General features: G+C 44.7%; 1 protein-coding gene across 2 annotated transcripts in view; it reads right to left on the bottom strand.

Moving 5' to 3' along the window:
• ST8SIA1 (ST8 alpha-N-acetyl-neuraminide alpha-2,8-sialyltransferase 1) overlaps positions 1–18,044 on the bottom strand; it is a 146,420-nt gene extending 128,376 nt beyond the window's left edge. For both annotated transcript variants that reach the window (XM_074826409.1, XM_074826410.1), the window contains exon 1: positions 17,746–18,044. In XM_074826409.1, the coding sequence (XP_074682510.1) occupies positions 17,746–18,002 (257 nt within the window). In that variant the 5' untranslated portion in view covers positions 18,003–18,044. The remainder of the gene's footprint in view (positions 1–17,745) is intronic.
• Positions 18,045–23,797: the final 5,753 nt, after the last annotated feature.

The following is a 23,797-nucleotide window of genomic DNA, read 5'->3' as shown; positions in this document are numbered from 1 at the left end:
CCTGTAATCCAAAGAAATCTATAATAATAAAAAATACTGGAACTAGGTTCTCAAAAGAGCTGAAAGGGGAATTTATAAACCGGCAGTGACAAACAAGACATAAAACTCACAGCCATGCAAAATCTCTCAGGCTACTGTGTCCAAGCGATCCCACTGAACAGGAAAGGGTAAGAGGAGTTGTACCACTCCTAAAGAATTAGGTAAACTCTGGAGCTCCACCAACCAGGGCCCTTCTCCATAGTGAACAGGCAGCAAGCTGAAGTGTAGTGCATCTGCTCAGACCTTCTACCTTCATCTCATGCTAGATAATCACCATGGGGAACAAACTATTTCATGACAGCAGAGACATCCTTTAACCACTGTCAAGTAGCACTCTTCTGCTCGATGGAGGATCGTCTTGTTTCCCATCCACCTTCTGCCTCTCATCATCTATTGCTTCACCTCCAGCTGTGGGTGGTCTTGAGTAACTCCCCATCTCTTCTACAAACAGAGCAGTAACCTGAGTTTATTTTACCCAGGCGTCCACGTTGTCAGTTCCAGAAGAGCGAGGCATAATGCTGGTAACAGAAACCTTTAAACAACCTGAGGTAGTCTCTGGATCACAAACTGTGGGTCCACTAGACTTACATCTCCCTGACATCTATAGGAAGGGCAACGCAGAGCAATGCAAGCAACCTGGGAGATTTCTGGACTGTGTCAGGGATAATTTTTGATACAGGTATTGATGGGTCAACTTACAGCAGGATCTACTATTCACCAACAAGGAAGCACTGGTTGGGGATGTGATAATCAACAGAAACCTCGGCCCAGGAAACAGTGCCATTCAAGATCCTGAGGGGATTGAGGAAGGAAAGTAGCAGATTCTATAATTTCTTGGTTGATCTTGAACCCATCAGTTAGGACTGGAAGTAGCTCATAATGATTTATGAGTGCTGTGGAAACTACATGTCAAAAACAAGGGTCCCATAGCAGAGACATGGAGCAGAGGCAGTCCCTGGCCCCAAGACACAGTCACCCAGGACGCTCTCTCTTTCTGACCCCTTCATCCCCAGCTTGCCGGGGCAGCACTGGACTGATTTCATGATGAACCAACAATAGACTCCAGTACAGTTGCTGAGTTTGTGGTTTTTCTTCCTGCTACTGAGTGAACATGAGAAATGTGTCCTGTCAGGCAGATAAATGTTCATCTCCGTGATCAGCGTGAGAAGACTTTCATGTTCACATCCATGTTCACAGAAGTTAACCCAACATTTGCTTTCTAGGAACGCTTTTGAGTGAGGCTTTCATTACATTCAGAGCTCCAAGGCCTGAAATAAGCTGGTGAATATTCACACAGCATCTGAGAGCATCCAGCAACTGGGCAGTGCAACTGCCAACTTTTTAGGTCTCAAACCTGTCTTGAAAACTCACCTTGCATGACAAGTTATAGAGCTATATTTAATCGTGAGAATGTCCTTCAGCTGGTCTATGCTACTCATCTCAAGAAATTCAAGCAGTTAATTATTTAGAAAGAAGAATCATATTTCAGAAATAATAACTGAACAATTTTAAAGAGCAATAATTTAGTTTCCAGAGTAATTAAACTGTTTACTACAGACCGGAAGATGAGCTATTTAGTTTTCAACAGCATGATGACATTTTGTTTTCTGGTACAATGTTACAGTCTAAAAATAAACCAGATAAATAAGCAGATTAGTATCAAAAAAGTATACTAACCGAAGAGGAATGTAGTTGGGGTTTTTTTAAGTGATTAAGCAGCAATCTAAGAAAGAGACATATACATTTAAGAACTAACCGTTCTGAGAACACCTGCATTTCCTAAATTAAGCATAATGAAGGTTAAGAAGGGATTAACTATGTATGCACCAAGAATATAAAAAGTTGTTATAATTAACAACAGCAATTTTGAATGAGGTATTAAACTAAGTTACTGAAGGGTATGCCTCATAACTATAAGAATCTGAGACATTGATTTATTCGGGAGATTATACTACATATCCCTATCCATTGCATGACTCTCTCTGCAACATTTGGTGTCAGCCCTTGACAGAGAGAGGAAACTAAACTAAACGGACATGATCTAGTAATCTGTCCTACTAAAGACATTTCTGTGTTCTTATGCACTGTAAAGAAGCCTGTTATCAATTGATTTATGCTGCACACTTCTTACAAATCGGGGGGGTGTGGAGGGAGGGAGGGAGGACCTGAGACACAGAATTTCATTGCTTTCCACTCTGGCCTCCTGCCCAGTGAGGTCAGTCTGGAGAAGGTGCTGACATTTGACAACCAGAAATGTAGAAGCTCCGTGTCTGTCCCCACAAATCCTTCACCTTCCCAGAACTGTTCCACAGTTTGGAAACAAAACTAGCCAAGTGCTGGTGACCAAGGAATTCTGGAATGGCTGAACAGCCTCAGCACAGTGCAGTTTTGAGTCCCTGTTTCTAAATATACATTATCAATTTAATGACAACCATGTGTACAATCCTACTAGAACACCAAGTGAGAAGTCATCTCCGAAGAAATGCTATGGGTGGCATCCAGAGAGAACAAAGAGCGCCTTTGTTTTAAAGTCTCACTCCAGAACCGTAGTAGACAACCCCATTTTTAGATACAAGAAGTCAAAGAATTGTCCACTGTAATTCATCAATCCTAAGCATGAGCTGCCAGTGTCCCAGAGGACAGCCTAAACCTCAGCAAACAAAGTTCACTAGATGACAAGTCTGTGGATTGTCTACTTGGCAATATGCAATCACAGAATGAAAAAAACAGAGCAACAAATGCTGTTTCCTGTCTTATTGCTAACCATATGGGCATTTTCCCTACCACAGCTCTTAAGTAGGACAGGTACCAGAGATAGCTGCAGTGAGTGGGCTGTACTCCACATACTTCATCACTCTACTTCCAATCTCAACACTTTAAGTCATCTCTGAAGCAAAATTATTGCCATTCCTCCCATCTCGTGGCATAAAAATGCCCTCTCCTATTACAGTCTCATAGCCTCTCTTATATCTCACACAGGCCATTGAAACTGGACCCTCAATTTACTCAAGTGATCTGCTCCCACCTGATACCTGATCTTCCTAATTGAGATTGTAATTTGACCCATGTTGTTTTAATTAACTGTTACCTCCTTGGGTTATCTTGCCTAACTGAGCTGTTCTTAAATTGTCCACTTCACTGAATGTTTCATTCTTAATTGATTGCCCTTCTGATTTATCCACATATTTGTTCTCAAATTTCCTAGCTACAGTCTTTCTTTCTCTGCTATACTGCTTCACATAAATGTTGCTTTACTTTATTCTCTGCTTTTAATATTTCTTCTTCCTTAGCGCCCCTGCTATTACAAACTACTTGCCTCCGTTGTGTTAAACCCTACGAATCTTCCACCTCCCTTCCAACCTCCCAAGGCCTCTCCATCTCACCACCTTATCATCACCCCCTCCCACCCTGCCCTCTAAGCACATATAATTCCCTTCCTTCTGGAGTACCCTACTCCACAATCCATTCCTCTCCTACAACAAGAGGGTTCTGACATGTTTCCCAATAGAAAACTCAGTTTCTAAGCAAGAATAAGAATATATGAAGGAATATGTCCTATCCCTGAGAACAGCCAGCAACCAGAACAAGACTAATGTGGGGAGGGGAGAAGGAATATTGTACGTGGTTTGTTGCAGGCACACTCTTGTCCTTGAGAATATGTGAATTTGTCCGCTCCCAGCTTGATGGATCACTATGGTTTATGGCTTGGTCTGAGCTGGGCTCCAAGCTGGGAAGGCCTGCTAGGAGGAGGCAGGAAGCTGCCTGCCGTTAGTCACAAAGAGGAGGCTGTTCCCCACTGAGCAACGGATGGCACAGCCTGGCCCAGAAAAGCTGAAGAAGCCAGAGAGGCAGGACTCCAGCAGCCAGCAAGCAATTCTGAGAGTACTTGGGAGAAAAGGATGTATTTTAGATAGGCGTGGCAAACAAAGCTTAAGTGAGGGCATTGGCTGACATACCTGTCTTGTCCACCTCACACACTTCTGAATTTGTTGGTTAACTTCAGCAACATTTGAAAAGGGGAGAGGGAAAGTATCAAATACGAACAAGATCCTACAAGTTTTGTGAAAACTTGGGTAGAAGGGAGACCCAAATTCCCAAGCCCCAGGCCAGGAGAGCTGTGCACCCTGCCCAAGCACGGCCAGCTGCTCTGTCAGCACACGCTGCCTCTCACTCCACAGTCATGTCACAAGGGACAAAAGGAGATGGGGGAACTGGGACACAAGCAGAGCCTAATTAGCACTGCTATTTATAGAACAGCTTAATCCTTAAATTGGGAAGAGATGCTGGTGACAACTGAGATGGTTTTGGAGTTGATCCAAAGTTGATCCAAAGGTAATCCACTTCAAAAACACCGGGGCACAAGTTATTCTCAAGCCAGCACAGCCTGCAATGTCACCTGTGACTAAGGTCTCAAGGGACAGCATCCACAGCCACCACCTGGGCTCCAGGCAGGGAGGGATGCAAGGGCCTGAGAAGGGAAACGGACTAAGAAACCCTAAGTGTACCTCTGCACTGGCACACTTGTAACATTTCTTTCCCTTTCTAATACTGGGACAGTCTGGATATTATGGCATAAGACAGCAGTGGATCCCTCCAGCAAAGAGCTGCTAAAACAGCAACAGACACCAGTGTTCAGAGGAGGCTCTGGTAAGCAGAGAAGACATTAGGACATCACAGCAATGCTGGCTGTAGAGAATAACTTTGAGTAGAGTCTTCAGGAACTTCTTCAGTTTAAAATAAATGGATGACCAGTACAGGCCTGCTATTGAGACACTCAGTGTCATACAAACTTTGATAAACAAAGAAAGGTTAGTCAGTATTGTCTTGAGAGGAGGCACAGCAGCTTCCTCAGGGGAAGGACAAGCCCAGAGCACCCAAAGTACTTCACATTGTGAATCAACTTTCTTAAGTTTTATGGTCTTTTACAGTATCAATATTTATAAGATGCTGCTAAAAAGAGCAAGCAAAAATCCTAAACAAGCCTTCAAGCAATTAATGCAAGAAATTGGCTAAGTATGAGGATAAAAGTAAAAATTCATTAAATAAATAATTCAACCTACTTAGTCCTTCAACTAGGCATCTTGATAGGAATATTGCCTGAAAGTTGGTTTAAAAATACTTTTAAATCACATTTGTGTGTTCAATGCCTAGTCCAGAGCCTGTGTGTTCTTGGAGATTTTCCTCCCTGCTACATTCAACCCATTTACTTTAGACCCAAAAAGGTGATAATGAAATGACAAAGCCTAGCTATTTATTCATTAAACTTGTTGAAAGCTCACCTGTTCTTAGCAGTTATCAAACTGTTTAAGAAATACCTGCAGACTGGGGACATTTCCTGAGTGGAAACAACTCAGGACTTTTAAGATTTCTTTTTAACTTCTCTAAGGCAAAATAAGTTATAGATCTTAAATGGAAAAGAGTAAGACTCTCACAGGACTGCACAGCCACACAATATACCACCCGAAACCAAATGATTAAGTCAAACCTGGGAAAGAACTTATTAAACTCTACAGTCCTGAGCAAGCTCATATTCATCTAGGCTGACCCATGATTTCAAGTGAAAGCACACTACACACACACTCCTTGTTATGCTACAGAGAAGACAGCCTGCACCCCACTGGAAACCCCACAAGCCCATTTGCCCCCAAGCCAGCAGAGGTAACTTTGCTTTTCTCCATGACATCGATCTGCTGCTCTGCAGCGGAAGAGAAAGCAGAATTTGTACTAAACTTATAAAACAAACTGACAGTATAACTACTCAGGGCAGCCAATACATTCTTCCACATATTAGGTGGGGAAGAACAACAAAGTCAACCCTCCTAGTACAAGACTTTCACTAGCAATGGCCTGTTTGACAAGTGAAGCACAAAACAGATTTCTTAAAACAACATGAGAGAAAGCACTGTGTTCACTCATCAAAGACCCAAGGCAAAAATAAACATGTTATCACATGCTGGACCCATTACTGAACTACACTAGATAAGTGTTTTCACTTGTTCTGTTGTCTAAACAGAACTATCAAAACACATGATTTCTCTAATGATAGGTTTACTTTCTTATTGTTGTTACCATTTTTGGATCAGCTAGCTCAAGTTCCACACTTGTGTTCCCTTCTGGATATGCTTACACATTTAAAGGCAATGACTGGAGTGGGACAGAAAGATTAATTATCTTATGTGCATTTTTACTGCTTCATCCAACTGGGCATACTAAACCCTAGAGATGTTCAGCATTTGTCCATAAGGCTCAGCAAGTGTGTTTGTGCTAGATGCTTGCTGGGTGCCAAGACAAAATGTTCAATTAATAATATGATCTATAAAGGAATGCCCAGATTGGTTTTGTTTCTCCTATTCCCTTCGCTACTGCAGTTCCCTTATTTTAAAAAATGCATCTAATTATAGGCTGATGTGTAATTCTCACTATAGCACTCCCTAGCATTTAAAAATCATGAGTCAGGCCCCCGGAATTATGATTAAGGCACAGAAATTAGGCATCTGAAAAACAACCACCCACAATGGATTTTTATTTGCCTTTTGGGGCACAAACTGCCATTCATGTTTTCAAGCCCTTCACTTTAGCTATGAGGACTAAAAAATTCCTTCTTCATTTTTATTCCATGAAATCAAGACTATCACACAGTCACTTGATTGCAGGACCTGGCACAACTATTACAAGGATGGGCAACAGCAGACTTGGTAGCATTCCCCAAGTCATATTAACTGCTCCTAACTGCAAGCATACATAGTTCCACCATCTGTTCCTGTCGTTCTGCTCTGTGAGAGGAGAGACTATCACCAAGCCAGGTGAAATTTCACAGGTACACATACCCAGGACTGCTGAGCCTCACAGCTCTGGAGCTTGAAAACAGTCAGGGTCATGGCCCTTGGCAAAAGGTCTCCTAACACTCCTGAATTAAGACCTTACAGTGATAAATTTTAAACGCCTCTCCACGTAACCAAGGAATAGTTGTGGCTGAAGTATAAACTTTCTGAGAACTTACAGGTGAGCTATCTGGTTCACAGATAACTCTTCAGCAGTGCAGGACAGACATATGTAGACAGACTTACGTTTCTCATCCCATCAATATTTCTTAATTAATATCATAAAAATTACAGAGATCTAGTAAAAAGCAAATAAAAATTAAATCCAGCACATATTTCTGTCAAAGATATTTTTCAGTCAACCTAGGTTGCAATCAACTGCTCCAGCATGGCCCATGATCTTTTTGTGCACCTCACAGACTCTTCTGCGGTTTTTTTTCCCCCCTCCTTGCTAGAAAGGCATTTTTCCCCTTTTTCCTACCCAAGACACGACGTACTTTCATTGAAGGTTCTCCTTATTTGTTTACCTCCCTTTTAAAACTTTCTTTGTTCTGATTTTTCTGGAAATCTTGTTGCTCTGCAGAAACATCTACATCACACAGAAACATATAGCTTTCCACTGACGCAAGCTCTTTAGCTCTATATTTGCCCATGCAGGCTTATTCAACCATACGCATCAACTCCAGTTCACTCACATACTCCAGAAACTGCTATCCTCCTCGTATCCATCAAACACACATACACATACTAACCTAGACTCCCCACTTGCAGCAAACATTTGGAAAAAAATTTGGAAAGTCTTAACCCACGTCAGGCAGTAGCATGCATTGCAAAGAATCCTACATAACATAATGCAGAAGCATCCTCCGTGCTTCAGAACAGTCCCACCTCGCTGATCTCACTGCACTGCTCTGACCCATTCCTCTGCTTAAAGGTTCTGGGAAGAAACAAGCCAACACTTCCCCAGCTTCACAGCCCTTTGTGTCTGCTCCCTGTTCACTTGTTTTCAGAATTAACAGTTGCATTAGTTGCTCTGTCACTATTTGCCTTCCGAGAGCAACAACCCGAGGGGCGCCAGGAAAGGCAAGGAGCCCTGCATGCAGTTGTGCAAGCATCCTCCACTACTGCCTCATAAATATTGCATTTCCTTTCTATCCTATACTATGGCCATACAGTATATGGATTTATTCTCATGCCTTTTGCATTGCCATTAAGTAGTAAATGGCACGATGCAGGAGACTGCAGAGTCTGAACCTTGCTCAGACAAATAAGAACCTAATGTTGCCTGAGTGGATGGACAGTAAAATCACCCACAAACAAGCCTAAACATTACACTTTCAACTACTTTGGGATCTCTACTGCAGCACTCACTGCTGCAGTCTAGGGGCAGAGCTCACAGATCTTGCAGCTCTCACCTTTCTTGGGGCTTCCAGCTTTCTTGCTTCCACCAAGCTTTCACATGACCCAGAGACTGAACACACTAAGTCGATGACTCCTACGGATCAGGTTCACCATGAGAGAACATGAAGACCAACTGAAAAGATGCTTCAAGAAGAAAGAGTAACAAATACTCATGCTCAACTCCCCAACCATCTTATACCTCCTTTCTCTTCTTTGCCTCCTTGCCTTTCTTCAGGTACCGATTTCCTCCAATTACAGACAAGCAGTTCTCACTGTGCTCCAAGTTGCTACTCACCAGACACCATTCCACCCTCCAACTCCTACAACTGCAGCAGAAGTCTTCAGGAGCACCTAAGGATGACATAGAGGTGCTGTCATGGGGCCAGTGTGTCAGGGACCAAAAGATCCCTGTGCTGTGGGGCAACTGAGTCTGAGACACAGGGCAATGCCATAGGGCCCAAAGCACGATGCCACGTGAGGCACCACATGAGGCATTAGGGAACACCACTGCTTGGGGGCTGCCAGCGAATGCAACGTGACGGCACAAAGCTGAGGGCTGCACTGCTCAGTGAGAGATGACAGAGACCAAACACTCAAGAGAGGGCGGGGAGGGGGGGGGGGCAGGGGGGGGGAGGAAAATGCATGTACCAGGCAGCTGAGCAGGACAACGGCAGCAAACAGCACACAAGCTCTACGATGGCTATGTTTTTTCTCCCCAGATGGGTCTTTGATAGAAAACAAATGGAAAGAACAGGCAACAAAGAAGAGCAGCTAAAGGAGAAGGATAATGGTTAAAGCAAGCAGTCACTCAGCCCAAAGAATAAAAAGTGTGGCCAAAAGTAGAGAATCTGAATTTCATCAGTACCTGAAGATTCATTCTTCGGCTTCTTTATTAACCTTAGGCTCCGGTTAATCCTTTACTGTGTTTTTCCCCACAAAAGCATGTGTCTGATTCCACATGCACGCTTTTAAATATTGAGCCAGGCAGAGCATACAACTTACTACAAATGGTAACATACCATCATTTAAATACTGGTGAGGACTTGTCACAAATGTAAGAGCATGAAATGTAATGAAAATATTTACCCATCGGTAACTGAAAGCTTATCCACATTTAGAAAAAAGATGACCATGGAAGCATTGCTAACATTGCAACTCATTAGGGAAAACGAAGTAAAACTGTAAATTACTATCCAGGAACAGGGATTCATTTCTGAAGTGAACACTATATATGGAATAAAAGATTAATGCTTCAGTGGATGCCACGGAAACAAGACAAAAATTTACACAAAAGCATTAAGCACTTTACAAGTAGTAAGCTGGTACCTCCAGGTACCAGTAGCAAGAAGGACCAGTACCCACCAAATCCTCAGCGCAAATAGCTGGATCATTCTTCCAGTAAACGTTCAGGTGGCCCATCACTAACAAATACCCCAGGTATTTATTTGCATTAAAATTGTACTAACAGAGGGAAAACCCACTCCATTAATCAAAATTCCTAATCTGCATAGCTGAGATAAATCTCACTATACACATTTTTAGACTGAAAATCCTTCAGAGCACAAAATGTTTCTCTCCAATCTTATGGCACCGTATAAATGATAATTTCTGTACAGACGTAATTATTCACAGGACTCCCTACTGACTTAAGTGGTGACCTAGACCTGAAGTTCAGTTACAAGAGATAACCATGTCATGGAGACACATTTACTTAACTTCCTTTATAACTCTATTGCTTTCACTCTATAAAAGTACCTGGGGAACCAGAATTGAGTCCCTCCTGACAGTCAAAATTAAAGAGATTCAAACATAGCTGAGTAACTTGAGAGCCTTCATCCCATTTGCAATTAAGCCAAAGCTTTATCGACTTCCACTGAGAGAGGCAGGCATCGGTGAGCCTTGGATTCAGCATCACGCCCTCATTGCACATTTGAGTGCTTTCTGGGCTGGTTCTCAACTCTTGTGTCACTTCTGAGTACTACCTATAGTAGTAGATACTTCATCACCCTGCGCTGGGACATACCATCCTGCGCGACCAACAGCGCGAGTGGAACACCATACACTGTAGACACTCCAAACACTGCGGCAGACAAAACAGCATTACCAGAGCTGACATTTGGCCAAAACAGAGTACACAGGAAAACGTTAGAATCTCTTCAGTGGGAGGGTGTGTTTTGTTTGCTTCTCTTTCATCTTTGACAGGAAATACAAAGCTGTTACTCCTCTATTACAGCCATGGCCACTCCAGGCATTCCAGAAATAGGCAGAACAAGTTTTCCCACAGGAAAGCAAGCAAAATAGCTGATCTGTTTTCCTAGGGCTCCTTAAAATATATGAGACCTTATATGAGAGTATAGCAGCTTTTAAATTAAAGCTGGCTGCACATCCTCAGAGCAGAGGAGACCTGATAAGTAGAGACTTTATGTTGCTACTACATTAAGGCAAAGTCTGCAGTCTACCTGGAAAGCCTGATGGCCAACAACTGGCACGTCAAGGATGGAAAAAACAACAGATGCCCTGAGCATCACTGGGAGCTGCAGGACTCTGAAGAAGGTGACTGGCAACTCAGTAGGGGAGGGAGATAAAGGAGTCAATAATTTCACACAAGTTCTTTACATCACTGCTATGAATGCTGATTGGAGAATTATAAACGGAGCCAGCCAAAGAGTCTGGGGCTCCCCTGAAAGTTGAGGAGGACATCAAGCAGCTTAAGAATTGGAATAGGCTGAAGAAGTGGAGGAAAAAAAAATCCACAAAGAAAAAAAGATATATATAAACAAAATGGCTGTTCAGGAAATGAAATGATGCTCACAGCAAACATGGAAGACAGAAAAGCTAACCATTTCTATTCAGCTGATCCAAGCAGCTTTAAAAGCCTCACTGTAGCAACATCTCCACTTGAAAAGAGAATCTCTAAACCAAGAACTTCAGGAGGGCATTTTCCAGACAGATGGAATAGGAGAAGTCGAAATAATTCAATCTGTTGATTTAATACAACAATAAAAAAACTCCACCACTCTGCTGGACAAGAAATATTTTATAACAATTTAATTTCACAGCCTTCACCCTTTTACTGAATGGAGCAGTGTGAAAGTGACCTCAGAATCCTGGTTAAAGCCAAGATGTTGTTCTCCACAGTCTAATTCACCTTGTTAAAAAATTTCAAATACCACCAAGGTCAAGGCAACAGGCACAGTTTCTTCATGAAGCTCAGAGCTTCTCTAATAATTACTTTACAGACAAAGACTTTGCTAGCCTTAAGCAACTTAACAGTCACATGACCCACCCCACCCTCTGTTTATCTAATCAGTTTAGATTCCAAGACCTGGAAGAAGAATTGTCTCTGGTCTTCCGCATGTAAAAATTGTGACACAACAAAAATCTGAATCTCCACTGAGGTTTGCAAATACTGCATAATATGGATTAATGTGCTTCAGTATGAATTTAACTGCATGCAGTCATGTTAAAATTATTTAACATTAAGAGCAATTTTCTTGCATCTTGGGAACTACATGCAGCATATAGAAAAAGATTAATATATATATATAAAGATTTAAAATTATTTTTTGGTGCTTAGAAAACTGAAACAACCAAAGACTGCAGTCCAAACAGCCTCCTCAGTTCAGTGAGGTTCATCCTCACTGTGGGGGGATAAATTCTAAAGGGGGAAAGACAATTCATTTTATATGCATTTACCTAGGAGGAACTAGCCTCAAAAATAGGTCTTTTTATATATGCCAATGAACACACATCAAATGGGAGCAACATTCTTGGCTGCTCTTAAGATGAAAATTACAAGTAGAGGAATCAATCACTGGTTACTATACTGTATGGATGATTCAGTGCCCATTCTATCCACTATAAGGCAGAAAATGGGAAAGCACAGTTGTGAAAATCCCACAGTGTCTGTGTATGTACATACCAGACTTCTGGGGCCCTAATCAGGTAACCTAAATTCCAGTAAATTCTCTCCTCCTCCTGTTCCCAGGTGCCTGTCTCCGGGCCTTTAGATGCTCCCAGCTAACAGGAAAAGAGCCTCAGAGAGTCGGCTACACCCCCCCATAAATGATGGCAGCACTGGCTGCTTTTTACAAATTCAAAGGAAAGCAGCAATCCAAAACTTTGCAAGAGCAGATACTAGAAATAGGGATCTTGACTGTTTTGTGAGGAAGGCTGAACCAAAATCTGTAAGAAAATGCTACTTAGGGGCAAGGAAGGAGGATAACATGAGCTGGAACTCAGGAATTTAGGTCAATTCCTATCTTGCCACCACAGCCCTCATCTGCAAAGATGCCATGAGCTCACTCAGGTAACTAATTCTCACTGTTTTCATGTAATTTAGGTATTCAAAGAGACCTAACGACCTTAAAGGTATGGAACAAGATCTCTCTACAGCTAGCCTTCTTCATCACAGCCTCCAAACAAGAAAATGGAATAAGAACATTTCTTTCTTCTCACCTTTAACCTGCTCTTCAAATTGTACCTGTTCACCAAAACAACTTCTCATCTCAGCTGGAGACACCAAGAAAACTACAAATACCCAATTATCACCAATGCAGCAAAACAACTGAAAAAAGTCATTCAAATTGTTAACAACTGAACTAAAAACACAGCCAGGCAGTAGTGACACCTACTCAGGAGAGCAAAATGAGCTGGATTTGACCACTGCCAACGCACAACATTTGAGCATATCCAATGGTTTCAGGGAAGGGCTTCATGGGCCACAGAGGTAGAACTAATCCAACCCAGCATCTCCCAGCTCTAATCCTAACTACACTCTTCACATGTCTCAGTGAAAGAAGCCGGAATAACTCATCTGCTAAAGCTGTTGAAGCAGGGCAAAACTCTTCTCTCATCAATCTAAGCAATATGAAGTTTCATCTCAGATTTCCCTTGAAATACCTCTGTAAGAATTGCAACACATGTAATTTGCAATGCTCACATCAAAAGAGAAGGAACAAAAGCCATCTGAACTAAAGAAACTCTAGCTGACTTGGAAACAGCATTTGTCTTACCCAGATAGGGAAGTGACCTGGAATTCCAGTTCCGCCTTAATACAATCTAAAATGAAAAACGATTTGCACAAGGGGATGTTCTTCAGCGCCTGTTGTGACTGCACACTAGGTACTGACATTAACAGCTGTCAGAGAGCAGCTGTCAGAGAAGGTTACAGTGGGAAGATCCCCTCTGGCATGGCATGTAGTGGCGACAGGGCATTATTTTTGCAAGACACACAAAAGCTAACAGTAGAAGAGGCTTCACACAGTCTGTCCACATCCACACTGCAAGCACCAGAGTCCACCACATCTGGATATTCTGTCCAATTCAGCCACTGACCGTGTTGTGTGATTTCAGGCCAGTAGCTTCTCCTCTCTGCTCCTGAAAAATGGGCAAGAGGCCAAACCTGATGAAAAAGGAGTGGAGAAGCCACCTGCCAAGATAAGCATGGCCTGTGTGGCTCTAGGGACAGAGGGGACAACACTGGGGAGCTGAGCCAAGTTGTAGCAGATGCTTTGGACCAGAAGCAGGTCACACACAGTGAGTTCATGGAAGACATCTGCCACCAGCTCAACCAAGCCACCCTCAGAATAAACCCAGGGTAACTTCTCAGCATCACACAAAACCGCTGCAGCAGAAACAAGAACACAATCTGAATCTCATGGGTAGCCTTTCTGTTGCCTTGCAGACAAGATTGTCCCATCTCCTCCTAAAGAAACTCTAAGTCACTAATGGCCATCCAATCCTTTTGGTTGGAGTCCTGACACTCAAAAGCCCACTGCCCCCTCCCAAGCAAACTCACCCCCCAGAGGAGATCCACCCTGGACAACAAATGAAGCAGAAGTGTCAGACAAACATACAGCACTCTGGATTTGTGGTTATATGGAGCTTAAGGCAGATGAAAAGATGCAGCTCTTCCTTTAATCAACTCCAATCTTTTTAAGTAAAATAATCCTAAAGGTATTATTGTATGTCATTTACCTCACTAACAACAAACAGCAATTAACATTTTTGCCTAAATAATTTAAGAAGCACTAGACACTTAAAAAAAACCCTAAGCAATCTGTAAAAACAATTAGGGTGCAATAACATTAACCACCTCAGAGGATGACAAGCCATTATACTGTAGGTAAAATAGGCACATTAGCCATTAGTGACTCTAATGACAGTCTCATTCCTATTCTGACCACTTTGTAGTTCAAGATCAAGCAGTTTACCGTCTGACTGACAGACTATAATTCAGTTTTTGCCAGAGACAAGATGTTTCCACAGCAGAGAGGTTGACTACCCTCAACCGCTAGTATCTTGAAATTTAAAGGATACAAATAGCGATAGCTTGCTAGCGGGCTTTGCTTAGCTCCGAATGCCCAGAATTTGAAGACTTTAAAGGAAGCTACGTTCAACTGAGGAAAGGATTTGGACCAAGAGTTCTTTTAATAACTCCAATTGTATCTTCAGGCTTTTCAGGATCTGTCCTTCCATCTAAGAACCCAGGCAGCTCTTGCACAGACACCCACTGCACTGCTGGCAGCAGGACTCAGTGCACCCATCGTGCCAGGATTACTCACAGAAGCCATGTATGCAGAGTCAAGGCTGAGAGCATGCTTTAAACACAGACTCACGCTGGAGTCAAACTCTTAATCCTGCTCATTTTGTGATGCCCACAAAAAAATGTCCTTACAGCTGCAGTAAGGCAACACATACCTCAAAAGCAGCAATCCATGGCTATCTACACAGGTATTTATATTTGAAAACCAATCCTGCAAATCCCTATCCAAACACAAAACCCTCATGTAAAACATCCCACAAGCACCAGGACAGCCTGGGTTCTTGCATAAACAAGAGTTTACATGGGTCAGATCTTTACACGAGGTTTCTGGCTGTACAGAGAGGAGAAGGCAGCAGTGGAGACTTGAAGAGGTACTGGCACTCAGCTTCCAGGGTTCAACCCAAATTACCCCAGATGTTGACCTTGCTAAGTTACTTGGTGACGTTGTCTTTCATCCAGATACAGAAGGTAAAGGGAGAATAGCACTTCTGAGGTTTGAAAAGTATGTTTTCATCAAGTTAACTCAGGGACAATAATCTACTTCAACAATAGGAGTCCAGTGAGTTTATAGGAGAAGGGAACAAAAACCTGCCTAATCAAACACCTGAACAGTACCACAAATGCGACCATATTATACAAAGCAGTAATGTGAAAGTTTGCACTTTTTCATATAGATTTTTAGCACAGATAAATTCAAATTTATTCTTCAAAAGTGAGTTTGGTAACCAGAACATGGCAGGAGGCCTAGGAATAATAGCAATTAATGTCATTCTTAAATAATATTAATAATATATTAAAACCCACTTAATATTAGGCTATTATGGAAAGCCGTATTACTTCAAAGTCCACATGCAGGATTTCTGTGAAGCTCTATACCTCCTTCCCAATTAAAACAGACTCGCATTTATAGGCAGTTTCCAATAGAAACTGAAACTTGGAGATTTTACAGTGCTCTTACATAGAGACAGCAGGACCTTAGCAAAGAGCAGGACATTGTTTCTCTGTTAATCACCTCAACAATATATAGAAGCTTACCTGACACAGACTTCAAATTCATAACCTTCTAGCAATATTAAGTGAAGCAAATTTATGCAGCAAAAAGAGTTGTACATCACAATTATTTGAACATTATGGTATACTCAATATCTCCAGCGTACATTTCCTCTTAAAAACTCTGTTTCTTGAAGCAGATTGATTTAAAGCTCATTGTATTTAGCACTGCACCAACTCATCACAGACAAGAAACAACAGCTCCTTTTATTGCTAGAGACTCTCTTCAGTAGCATCTCTGAGATAATCACTACGCTTACAAAGTGGAAAGACATATGGGTAAGTGGAACAGTTGACAAGCCACGCAGAGTTTTTGTTTCTAAGCCACATGGCAGAAATGGTCTAAACACTGTTTTTTAAACTGAAGCTGCAGCAGCATTATCAATCTTCAAACAGCATTTGGTTTACAAACTGAAAAAATAATACATCAAACTCTTTCCTACATCACCTATCAGGGTAATATTTTACAAATCTGGATTCATCTACACCCAAAAATGGGAATCTGTGGCACAACAGGATTAATTTGTATCCAAGAAGATCAACATAGTTTCTAGTGTTAGTGGTTTAGGCAAAGGATCCTACATCTGTACCTTATTGCTAGCTAGCTCTGTATTAAAGGGAGGACCTCTTCCAGGCCTACCCAATGAGATGATATTAACCCATGCCTGCTTATCACCTCTCATTGCTTTTATTTCCTGCAAGCTTCAGGGGCTAAGAGAAGAATGTGCTTTTGAAGAACTGTAAAGTTTCTGTTATCCCAGCAGACAAGATATTAAGTGGTCACATGCCAGCTCCAGTTCATGACAAATGCTAGTTGAGTTGCATTCAAAAAATAGTGAGGAACATCAAATAAAGCGGTACAAAGTCCCTTGGAGGACCTTCGGATCTGATTCATTCTACCATTTACTAAAGAGGGCCTTTTTGCAGGCAGTTTGATTACCACTTACTCTGATGTTTCTTTTGCGACTTAGAGGATAGGGAAAAAAAACGAGCTTCCCTCCAGGAAAGGGAGGTGAATCGGCCTCTCTTCCATTTGTCTGTATTTTACCCAGACCTGTGAGAAATTTTTGAGGGGACACAAATCTCCACTGCACACACTTTTAAGTCAGGGTCATTCAAAAAAATCCTCCCCGCTGCAGAGACCTGGTTCTCCACCGCTATCAGATGTGGCACCCTGACTGCAACATTCCTCCTCTCCTGTGCGGCTGGGGAAGGTGAAAAGGGCTCCAAGGATTATCGCCATTTCCCAGCCGCGTCAAAAGAAGAGAAGCGAAAAGGTGCCTTTTCACGTGGTTTCTATAATAAACTGCAGAGCGTCAAGGACCAGCGCGGAGCTTCCGAAGTGCTCCTCGGAGCGAGGAAGCTGACACGAACGAACATCCACGCAAACCTGCCCTCACGCGTCCCAGGGAGCGCGGCTTTCTCGGGCAGCGGGCAGGCAGCCGGGCGGGCAGGCAGGCAGCGAAGCGGGGCTGCGAGCCTCTCGCTTTGTCAGCAGGCAGAGGGGCTGCCGCTGCGGCCGTTCTCCAGGAAGCCAGCAGCATCCTATTCTGCAGGCAGCACTGCAAGCCTCAGAAACGTCAGCCCCCCTAGGAAAGGCGCCGAACATGGGCTTGTTTCCAGGCGAGGAGAAATAAGCCTCCACCCCCCCTCTCCCCGCGCCGAGCCCCTTCTCCTCCCCGCAGCAAACAGAGCCACCCAAAAAGTTTTGCTGGGCAGGAGGGGCCCTGCCTGCCCCTCGCCCGCTGGGAGAAAAACAAAGAGTCGGGTAGGAAAAAATGAAGTTGGGGCTTGGCGGGGTGGGAAGGGCGCCCGGCTGGGCTCCCGCGGCTTGGTGCGGCCGCACGCCCGCCCGCCTGCCCGCCCTTGGGCCGCGCACGGCGCTACCTGAACAGGGCGACCGCAGTGTGGTTCCTCCTCCACGCCTTGCCCTGCTGCAGCAGCACCCCCTGCACGATCTCCTTCTCGTCGGGCAGCCGGTAGACGGGGAAGACGTAGAGCCAGCAGAGGACGAAGACGCCCAGGGCGCTGGCCCCCACGGGCAGGCGGGTGCGCGGCCACTTCCACGCCAGCCCCGCCATCCTCATCCTCCTCCTCCTCCTCCCCCCGCAGCGCCGCCGCGGCGCCGGGCCGCGCTCCGGCATCAAGCCCACGCCATGCGGCGCCCGCGGGCGGGGGGCCCCCGCCTCAGCCCCGCCGCCGCCCGCGCCCCACGCCCGCCGGCCCGCCGGCCGCCATCGCCGCCCCGCCGGGGAGACGGGGCCCGCCGGCGTCGGGGCTCCTGCCGGGGCTGCTGCCGCTGCGCCGCGGCGGGCTCCTCTCTCGGCGGTGGCGGATGCCGCCCTTCTTCACAGTCATTTGGTCCCTCGCTTTCCCCGCCAGACGATGCTCCGCCGCTCCCCGCCCTCCCTCCCTCTCTCCGCCTCCCGCCGAGCCCCCGCGCTCGCTCTCCCTCGCTCGCAGCCGCGCTGCGGACGGCCCCGGGAAATTTCCACCCCGCCCCGGCCGCGGGGTGCCCCGGCCCCCGCCGCCCACCCGCCCGCCCGCCCGCCCCCAGCCGCCGCAGGAGGGAGGGGAACGGCGGCCCCGCGCCCCGGCCTTCTCCCGCTTGACCCGCGGGCACCGGAGCGGAGGGAGGGAGGTAGGTACGTCGGTCCCGCTCGGGGCTCGCCACCGGCACCCACCCACCTATCCACCCTCCCTCCTGGCGAGCCGCGCCGCCCCGCTTGCAGCCCCGGCGGCGGCCGCGCCGCTCTCCAGCGCGCCCTGGCGGGCACCGTCCTCCCGTCCGGGACCCCGGCCCCGGCCCCGGCCCCCTCCTTCCCTCCCCGCACCCCGCACCGTCCCTGCTTCGCGTGTCCCGGCGGGGCGAGCCGGAGCGCTTCGCGCCTGACGGATCCCTCGCGGCCAGCCCCGGCTTCCAGTCAGGAGCCCGGGAGTCACCATGCCCACCCCCTCAAAGTACATCCTAGAAAGATTTTTTTTTTTCTTCTATTTAGCAAATATGGAGTGTGTGTGTGTGTGTGCGCGTACTGCAAACCTAAAAGAAGAGCGTGCCGCAGGCAGCAGCGCTGTTCCCAGAACAGCAGCGCTGGGTCAGCACATACACACTGGTGTGGTTGGGCCTTTGAAGAGAGCACCCTGGGGTTGTACCCTCGGGCGGGCCGCGGGGCAGCCCGGCTGGGGCTGGGGCTGGTGTGCCCAGGGCAGAGAGGCCGCCCGCAAGCGAGAAGCGGCAGCGTGAGCCTCGCTGGCCTGTGACAGCGCTCCGCTCGGGCTCCCCACCGGCGGCAGCACAGCGCCTGCCCCACAGGCTGCGGGGCATGGACATGGCCCTCAGCCCTCCCCAATCAGCAGGGAGAGGGCGATAATTTCATGCCAACAGAACGACTCCGGCAGTAGAAAGCACCTCTCTGCGGTAATCAGGGAGGCTGAAACATAGGGGACGTGTTCAACTTTTCTCAGTGAGGATTCTGGAGGCAGTCCCCAATTTCAGAGCCCAGCCTCTAGTCCCTGGCTCTTGCATAAAAGGCAAATTCAGCCTGGGCTGGCACCATCAGTTTGTGTTCAGCATTTCCAGACACACCTATCAGACCCACTGAGAGACGCTGTGGACCCTCACACAGCCCTGGGAAGAGTTTTGTATGAGTGAGTAGCTAGTTGCTTCCCAGACTTTCAGGAGCACACAGAGATTTGGCTACTTCGGACACTTTCAGGTTGAGGCTTCAAGCGCTTTAAATTTGGGAGACTCAAGGTATCAAGGTGAGATTGACAGCCTTGCAAGTCAACAATTAGCCTCTGCCTGACTCTAGGCGTGTCAGCACAGCACATCTTGCAGAGAGCTGTCGACCATGGCGAGTGACGGGAAGTACTACCGAGCTCATCTGCTAAAATTGTCCAAAGGACAGTGACTGTCGTTAGTCACCTAGCAGAGGCAGCAAGAGAAAGATCTGTGATAGATACTCGCTATAGCAATTAGAGATTTAGACAAACAACTTCAGAGTTTGAAAATAGACAACCCTGAATTCTACAGCTCTTTCTGCAAAAGTCCAAAACTTCCACTGGAGTAATGATTGAAGGGAGATTTGAAAAAAATTTGGGTGAAGGAAGGAAAGCAAGAAGAAAGTTTGACACAGTTAGTTTAGTATGTCCTGACCATAGAGTAGCAATAAAATAATCATAAATACTAGCTGGCTGTTTATACAGCATTTTCAGATAGAGATCCCAAATAAATACTACTTAGTTCTCAGTAAAAAATGAACTTGGAAATCTCAATGCACTTTCGGTGCTTGAGGGAAGGAAAAACATTCTTTCATAGTGTGTTGCTGTGTAGAAATATACACTGACAAAAAGAATATTAACATGATGAGGCCTAATGAACGCAAAAATGCCAGAAACTTGTAATTGCATAAGAAATATTGTTTTCATTCATATCTGATATGCTAGAGCTGTCTAGAGCATTAGAGCTCTTTTCTCTGGACAAAATGGGAAAAGAAATTGAGCAAGGCATTTCGGCCAACGTCTGAAAAAAAAAATATTTTGAGCAGGGTAAATATTTTCATTTTGGTGAGGAAGCTATTTACCAACAGTAAAATGAGACAAAACTTATTCAGTCACCTCTATTAAAAAACAAACAGAACCATTCAATCTCTGGAGACTAATTGAAAACATAGTTAACTAGACTCATAAAAAGTAAAAAAGAATATGATTGAAATGTGCAAAACTGTATCCCAAAATACATTCTGCCTCTTTGCTCACCTTAGCTGAGAAGAGAGACAAACCAGAGGCTCGGTGTTGCTTGGGAAACCAGAAAGTGGGAAAGAACAAGAGAAAGTAGGAATGACTGTTGTTCTTTCACTGTCCAAACTGCTTACAAAGAAGTCAAAATAAAACCAGTATTTATAAATACAATTATTTTTTAATTTCTTCAGTAATGTAAACCCTCCCAAAGTAACATAGGGAGGGATTATTTCTTTAATGAAGGGCTCTTATTCTTGCACAATAAGACACAAGATTTTGGGATATCTTTTGTTTGGGATGTCTTTTGTGAACCTGTGAGATATTCCTAGGCCTTTCCTCTTCTTTTCCTGATTATTTTTCAGCATGAAGCCCCGGGCTGCTCACTGAATGTATAACAGCCCATAGTTTGTCCAGTGCCATGGTAGTAACTCCATCACTGTGTCCTGCCTGCCTGCAAGGAGCCAGGTGGATCAAGACAGAGATGAGGCAGAGCTTGTGATGTTGCTACTAACTTGTCATGGGGGACTGAAAATGCCTGCCCTCGTTCTGCTCTCGTACAGGTGGAAATTACAGATACACCAGGACAAGCTCAAACCCAGGTCTTTACAGTCAAATCTGTTTCTAGGCAGCGTTATCAGTCTCTGTCCTTTCCCTCTGTCAGTGAGCCCTGAAGAGAAGCGCACTGATGCTTTCCGGTGAGGATAGCAGTTTTAGGCAGAGAATAAACAGAAGGTAAGAATAAACTGCCAAACATGAATCTTGCTTGCAAGCAAACAGTCTTAAGTACTTCAGTGACAATTTACAATCATTGAGAAGATGGAAAGATGTAGTGACCAACAATCCATGTCTTTAAATCGAACAAAAAAAAAAAGAAATTCAGGCATGATTCTTCTCTGTTGTACTCCATTTTAGTGAGAAATGGGTATGAGATTTAACCTCACCTCCATTACTTTGGTCCCAAGTAAGATCCCCAGCCAGAAAGGCTAGCTATTCTGGGCATGAATAGCTGGGCATATGAAGCCCTACTACAGGGCGGAAAAAAAAATATTGAGAGGTGCCCTTAAAAAGCAGCACAGAGAAAAGCAATGAGTGAGAACACACTATACCATGCATTTCAAACACTCAGAAGAAATAGCGTGACTACCTGACGATCAAAAAGAAAACAGAGCGTTGTGGTTTTCCTGTTTTCACTCTATAATGCCTCGACATAACTGTCCTCCCATTTTTTATTTCCTGTTCACTGGCCGCAGCCCCGGAGGGTGGGGTGGCAGGTCCCCGGGCCGGGCACCCTCCTGCCTGCCAGCCCCTCACCTCCCCTGCACCCCTCATGGGGAGCTGCCGCTGCACAGCCCTGTTTGGGGGAGTGGGGCTAAGACCTTTTCCAAGCATTAAAATGTAGCACCTCCTCTTTCCCTGACCCCCAACCCAAAATGCACACGAAGACCTGAGCTGCATCCTTCCAAAAATCCAGTTTTTGCCTGATTTCATTTAGAGAATTCTGTAGTACTCCTACGCGCATCCTTTGGCACGTTGTCTTTGCTCCCTTTTGAGCCCTCTCACTTCCAAAATAACAGGGCTTTCCCCTCCACTTCAGCATCCTACTCGCTTTCCATTCTGCAGAATTTAGCAGAGGAGTTGCATTGGAATCAGCTTTCAGGCTACAGCATCCTTTCAGATGATGAAAATGTTATCATGTCATATACCTACAAGGTAAATCTGTTATCTTCCAAGTTACCACCTGACTAAATACATGCTTTATGCTGAACCCTCAGTTCTGCAAGTATTTCATGCTCCATTAGTAGAGTCTATGTGAAGGGTGGATTTGTTCTCTAAGGGAGAAGGGAGCTGAAAAAAAAAAACCCAATTGGTATTTAGTGTCGAATGGCAGCCCTTTTTCCCCACTGCTATAAATACTCAGTGCTCCTTTGGTATGTGTTTTGACCAAATGTACAACAGCAAAATGTTCGGAAATTGTCACCTGCCTGAGATGTTATAATAGGTCAGCTTTTGTGTGGTGTCGCCTTTGAACAGGCTGATTTCTCTGCATCCCTTCTACTGATACAGTTTGAAAAACCGGCATCTGAATCTCACTCCGTAAGAATAACACAAACAGTATGAATGCCTTTATGAATGGTCACACAATTGCCCATACAAAGACCTGTTGGCAAATTCCCCTAATGCTTCTCCCTATCAGAATTTACTCTGCAGCTCTGTTAAAACCACCAACAAAAGTGTATTCTCACCAATAAAGCATTTTAAGCCTCTGATATGATAGACAGTTTTATATAATCCCATTGGAGGGGGAGAATTATAATTTCAATATCAAATTAATATTCCTGTAAAGGCATGGTGTTCAAAAGCTAATCTGTTTTTACCTGGCTGTATCAGTTAGACTTCAAAAAACCACAAGTTTTGCCACATTTTTCTCCCTCAGCTGTCATTCTGTTATAATATTACTGTGACAACGTCTACAGTCATCTTTCCAGCTGCAGAGAGGAGTCAGAATGCACAAGGAAGAGGCATAAAATGGGAAAAAAGGATCTTACTGATGAAAGACAGAGTTCATTCTCTAAAACAGAGAACCTCTTTTACAGGCAGTGTTGAAAGGACTTTCAAAACATCTTTTTATGCGACCGGTAATGTTAGCTGGTGGAAAAAGAATGGTTAGCAAGGTGGAAAAAGAATGAGTGAAAACGTGCAGGAGTAAGTAACATGGAATATATCAAGCCATTAGCCACAGGCACTTTGCTTTTTGGTTTTGCTCGGAAAGGAGTTTTTCTCATGAAACGCAGGAGCACAGGCAATTTTTGACAACTTTGCCACCACTGCTGTACACCATTGCAGTATCTCCAGGAAAGCTAGAAAGACCAGGCTTCTGTTCTACAGCACGGGCTTCAGGATACATCTTTGGCATGTTTTAATATATATAAAAGTGCCTATGAAAAACATGGATGGACAGGAGCACCAGTAAGGTGAAGATAAGGAAGTACAGTGAAATTCTGGGTGAAATTCCTGCCATGTGCACTACAAGAAGCTCCCTTTCAAAAATCAGCACATATCTATTCACAGTGCACATCCAAATCTTCCTCTCACACCCATAATACAGACAATTAGTATGGTTTTATCCAGTAGAAGTAGATGCATCCATAAATCACAATAAGTTTATTACAGTCCTTAAGGGGCTTGACCTTCAGGACAA

This window comes from Strix aluco, chromosome 5 (assembly GCF_031877795.1).
Source record: "Strix aluco isolate bStrAlu1 chromosome 5, bStrAlu1.hap1, whole genome shotgun sequence".
In the NCBI taxonomy this organism is placed as follows: domain Eukaryota; kingdom Metazoa; phylum Chordata; class Aves; order Strigiformes; family Strigidae; genus Strix; species Strix aluco.
Note: the sequence above shows the minus strand (reverse complement) of the source record. Positions and strands in the feature narration are given on the sequence as shown.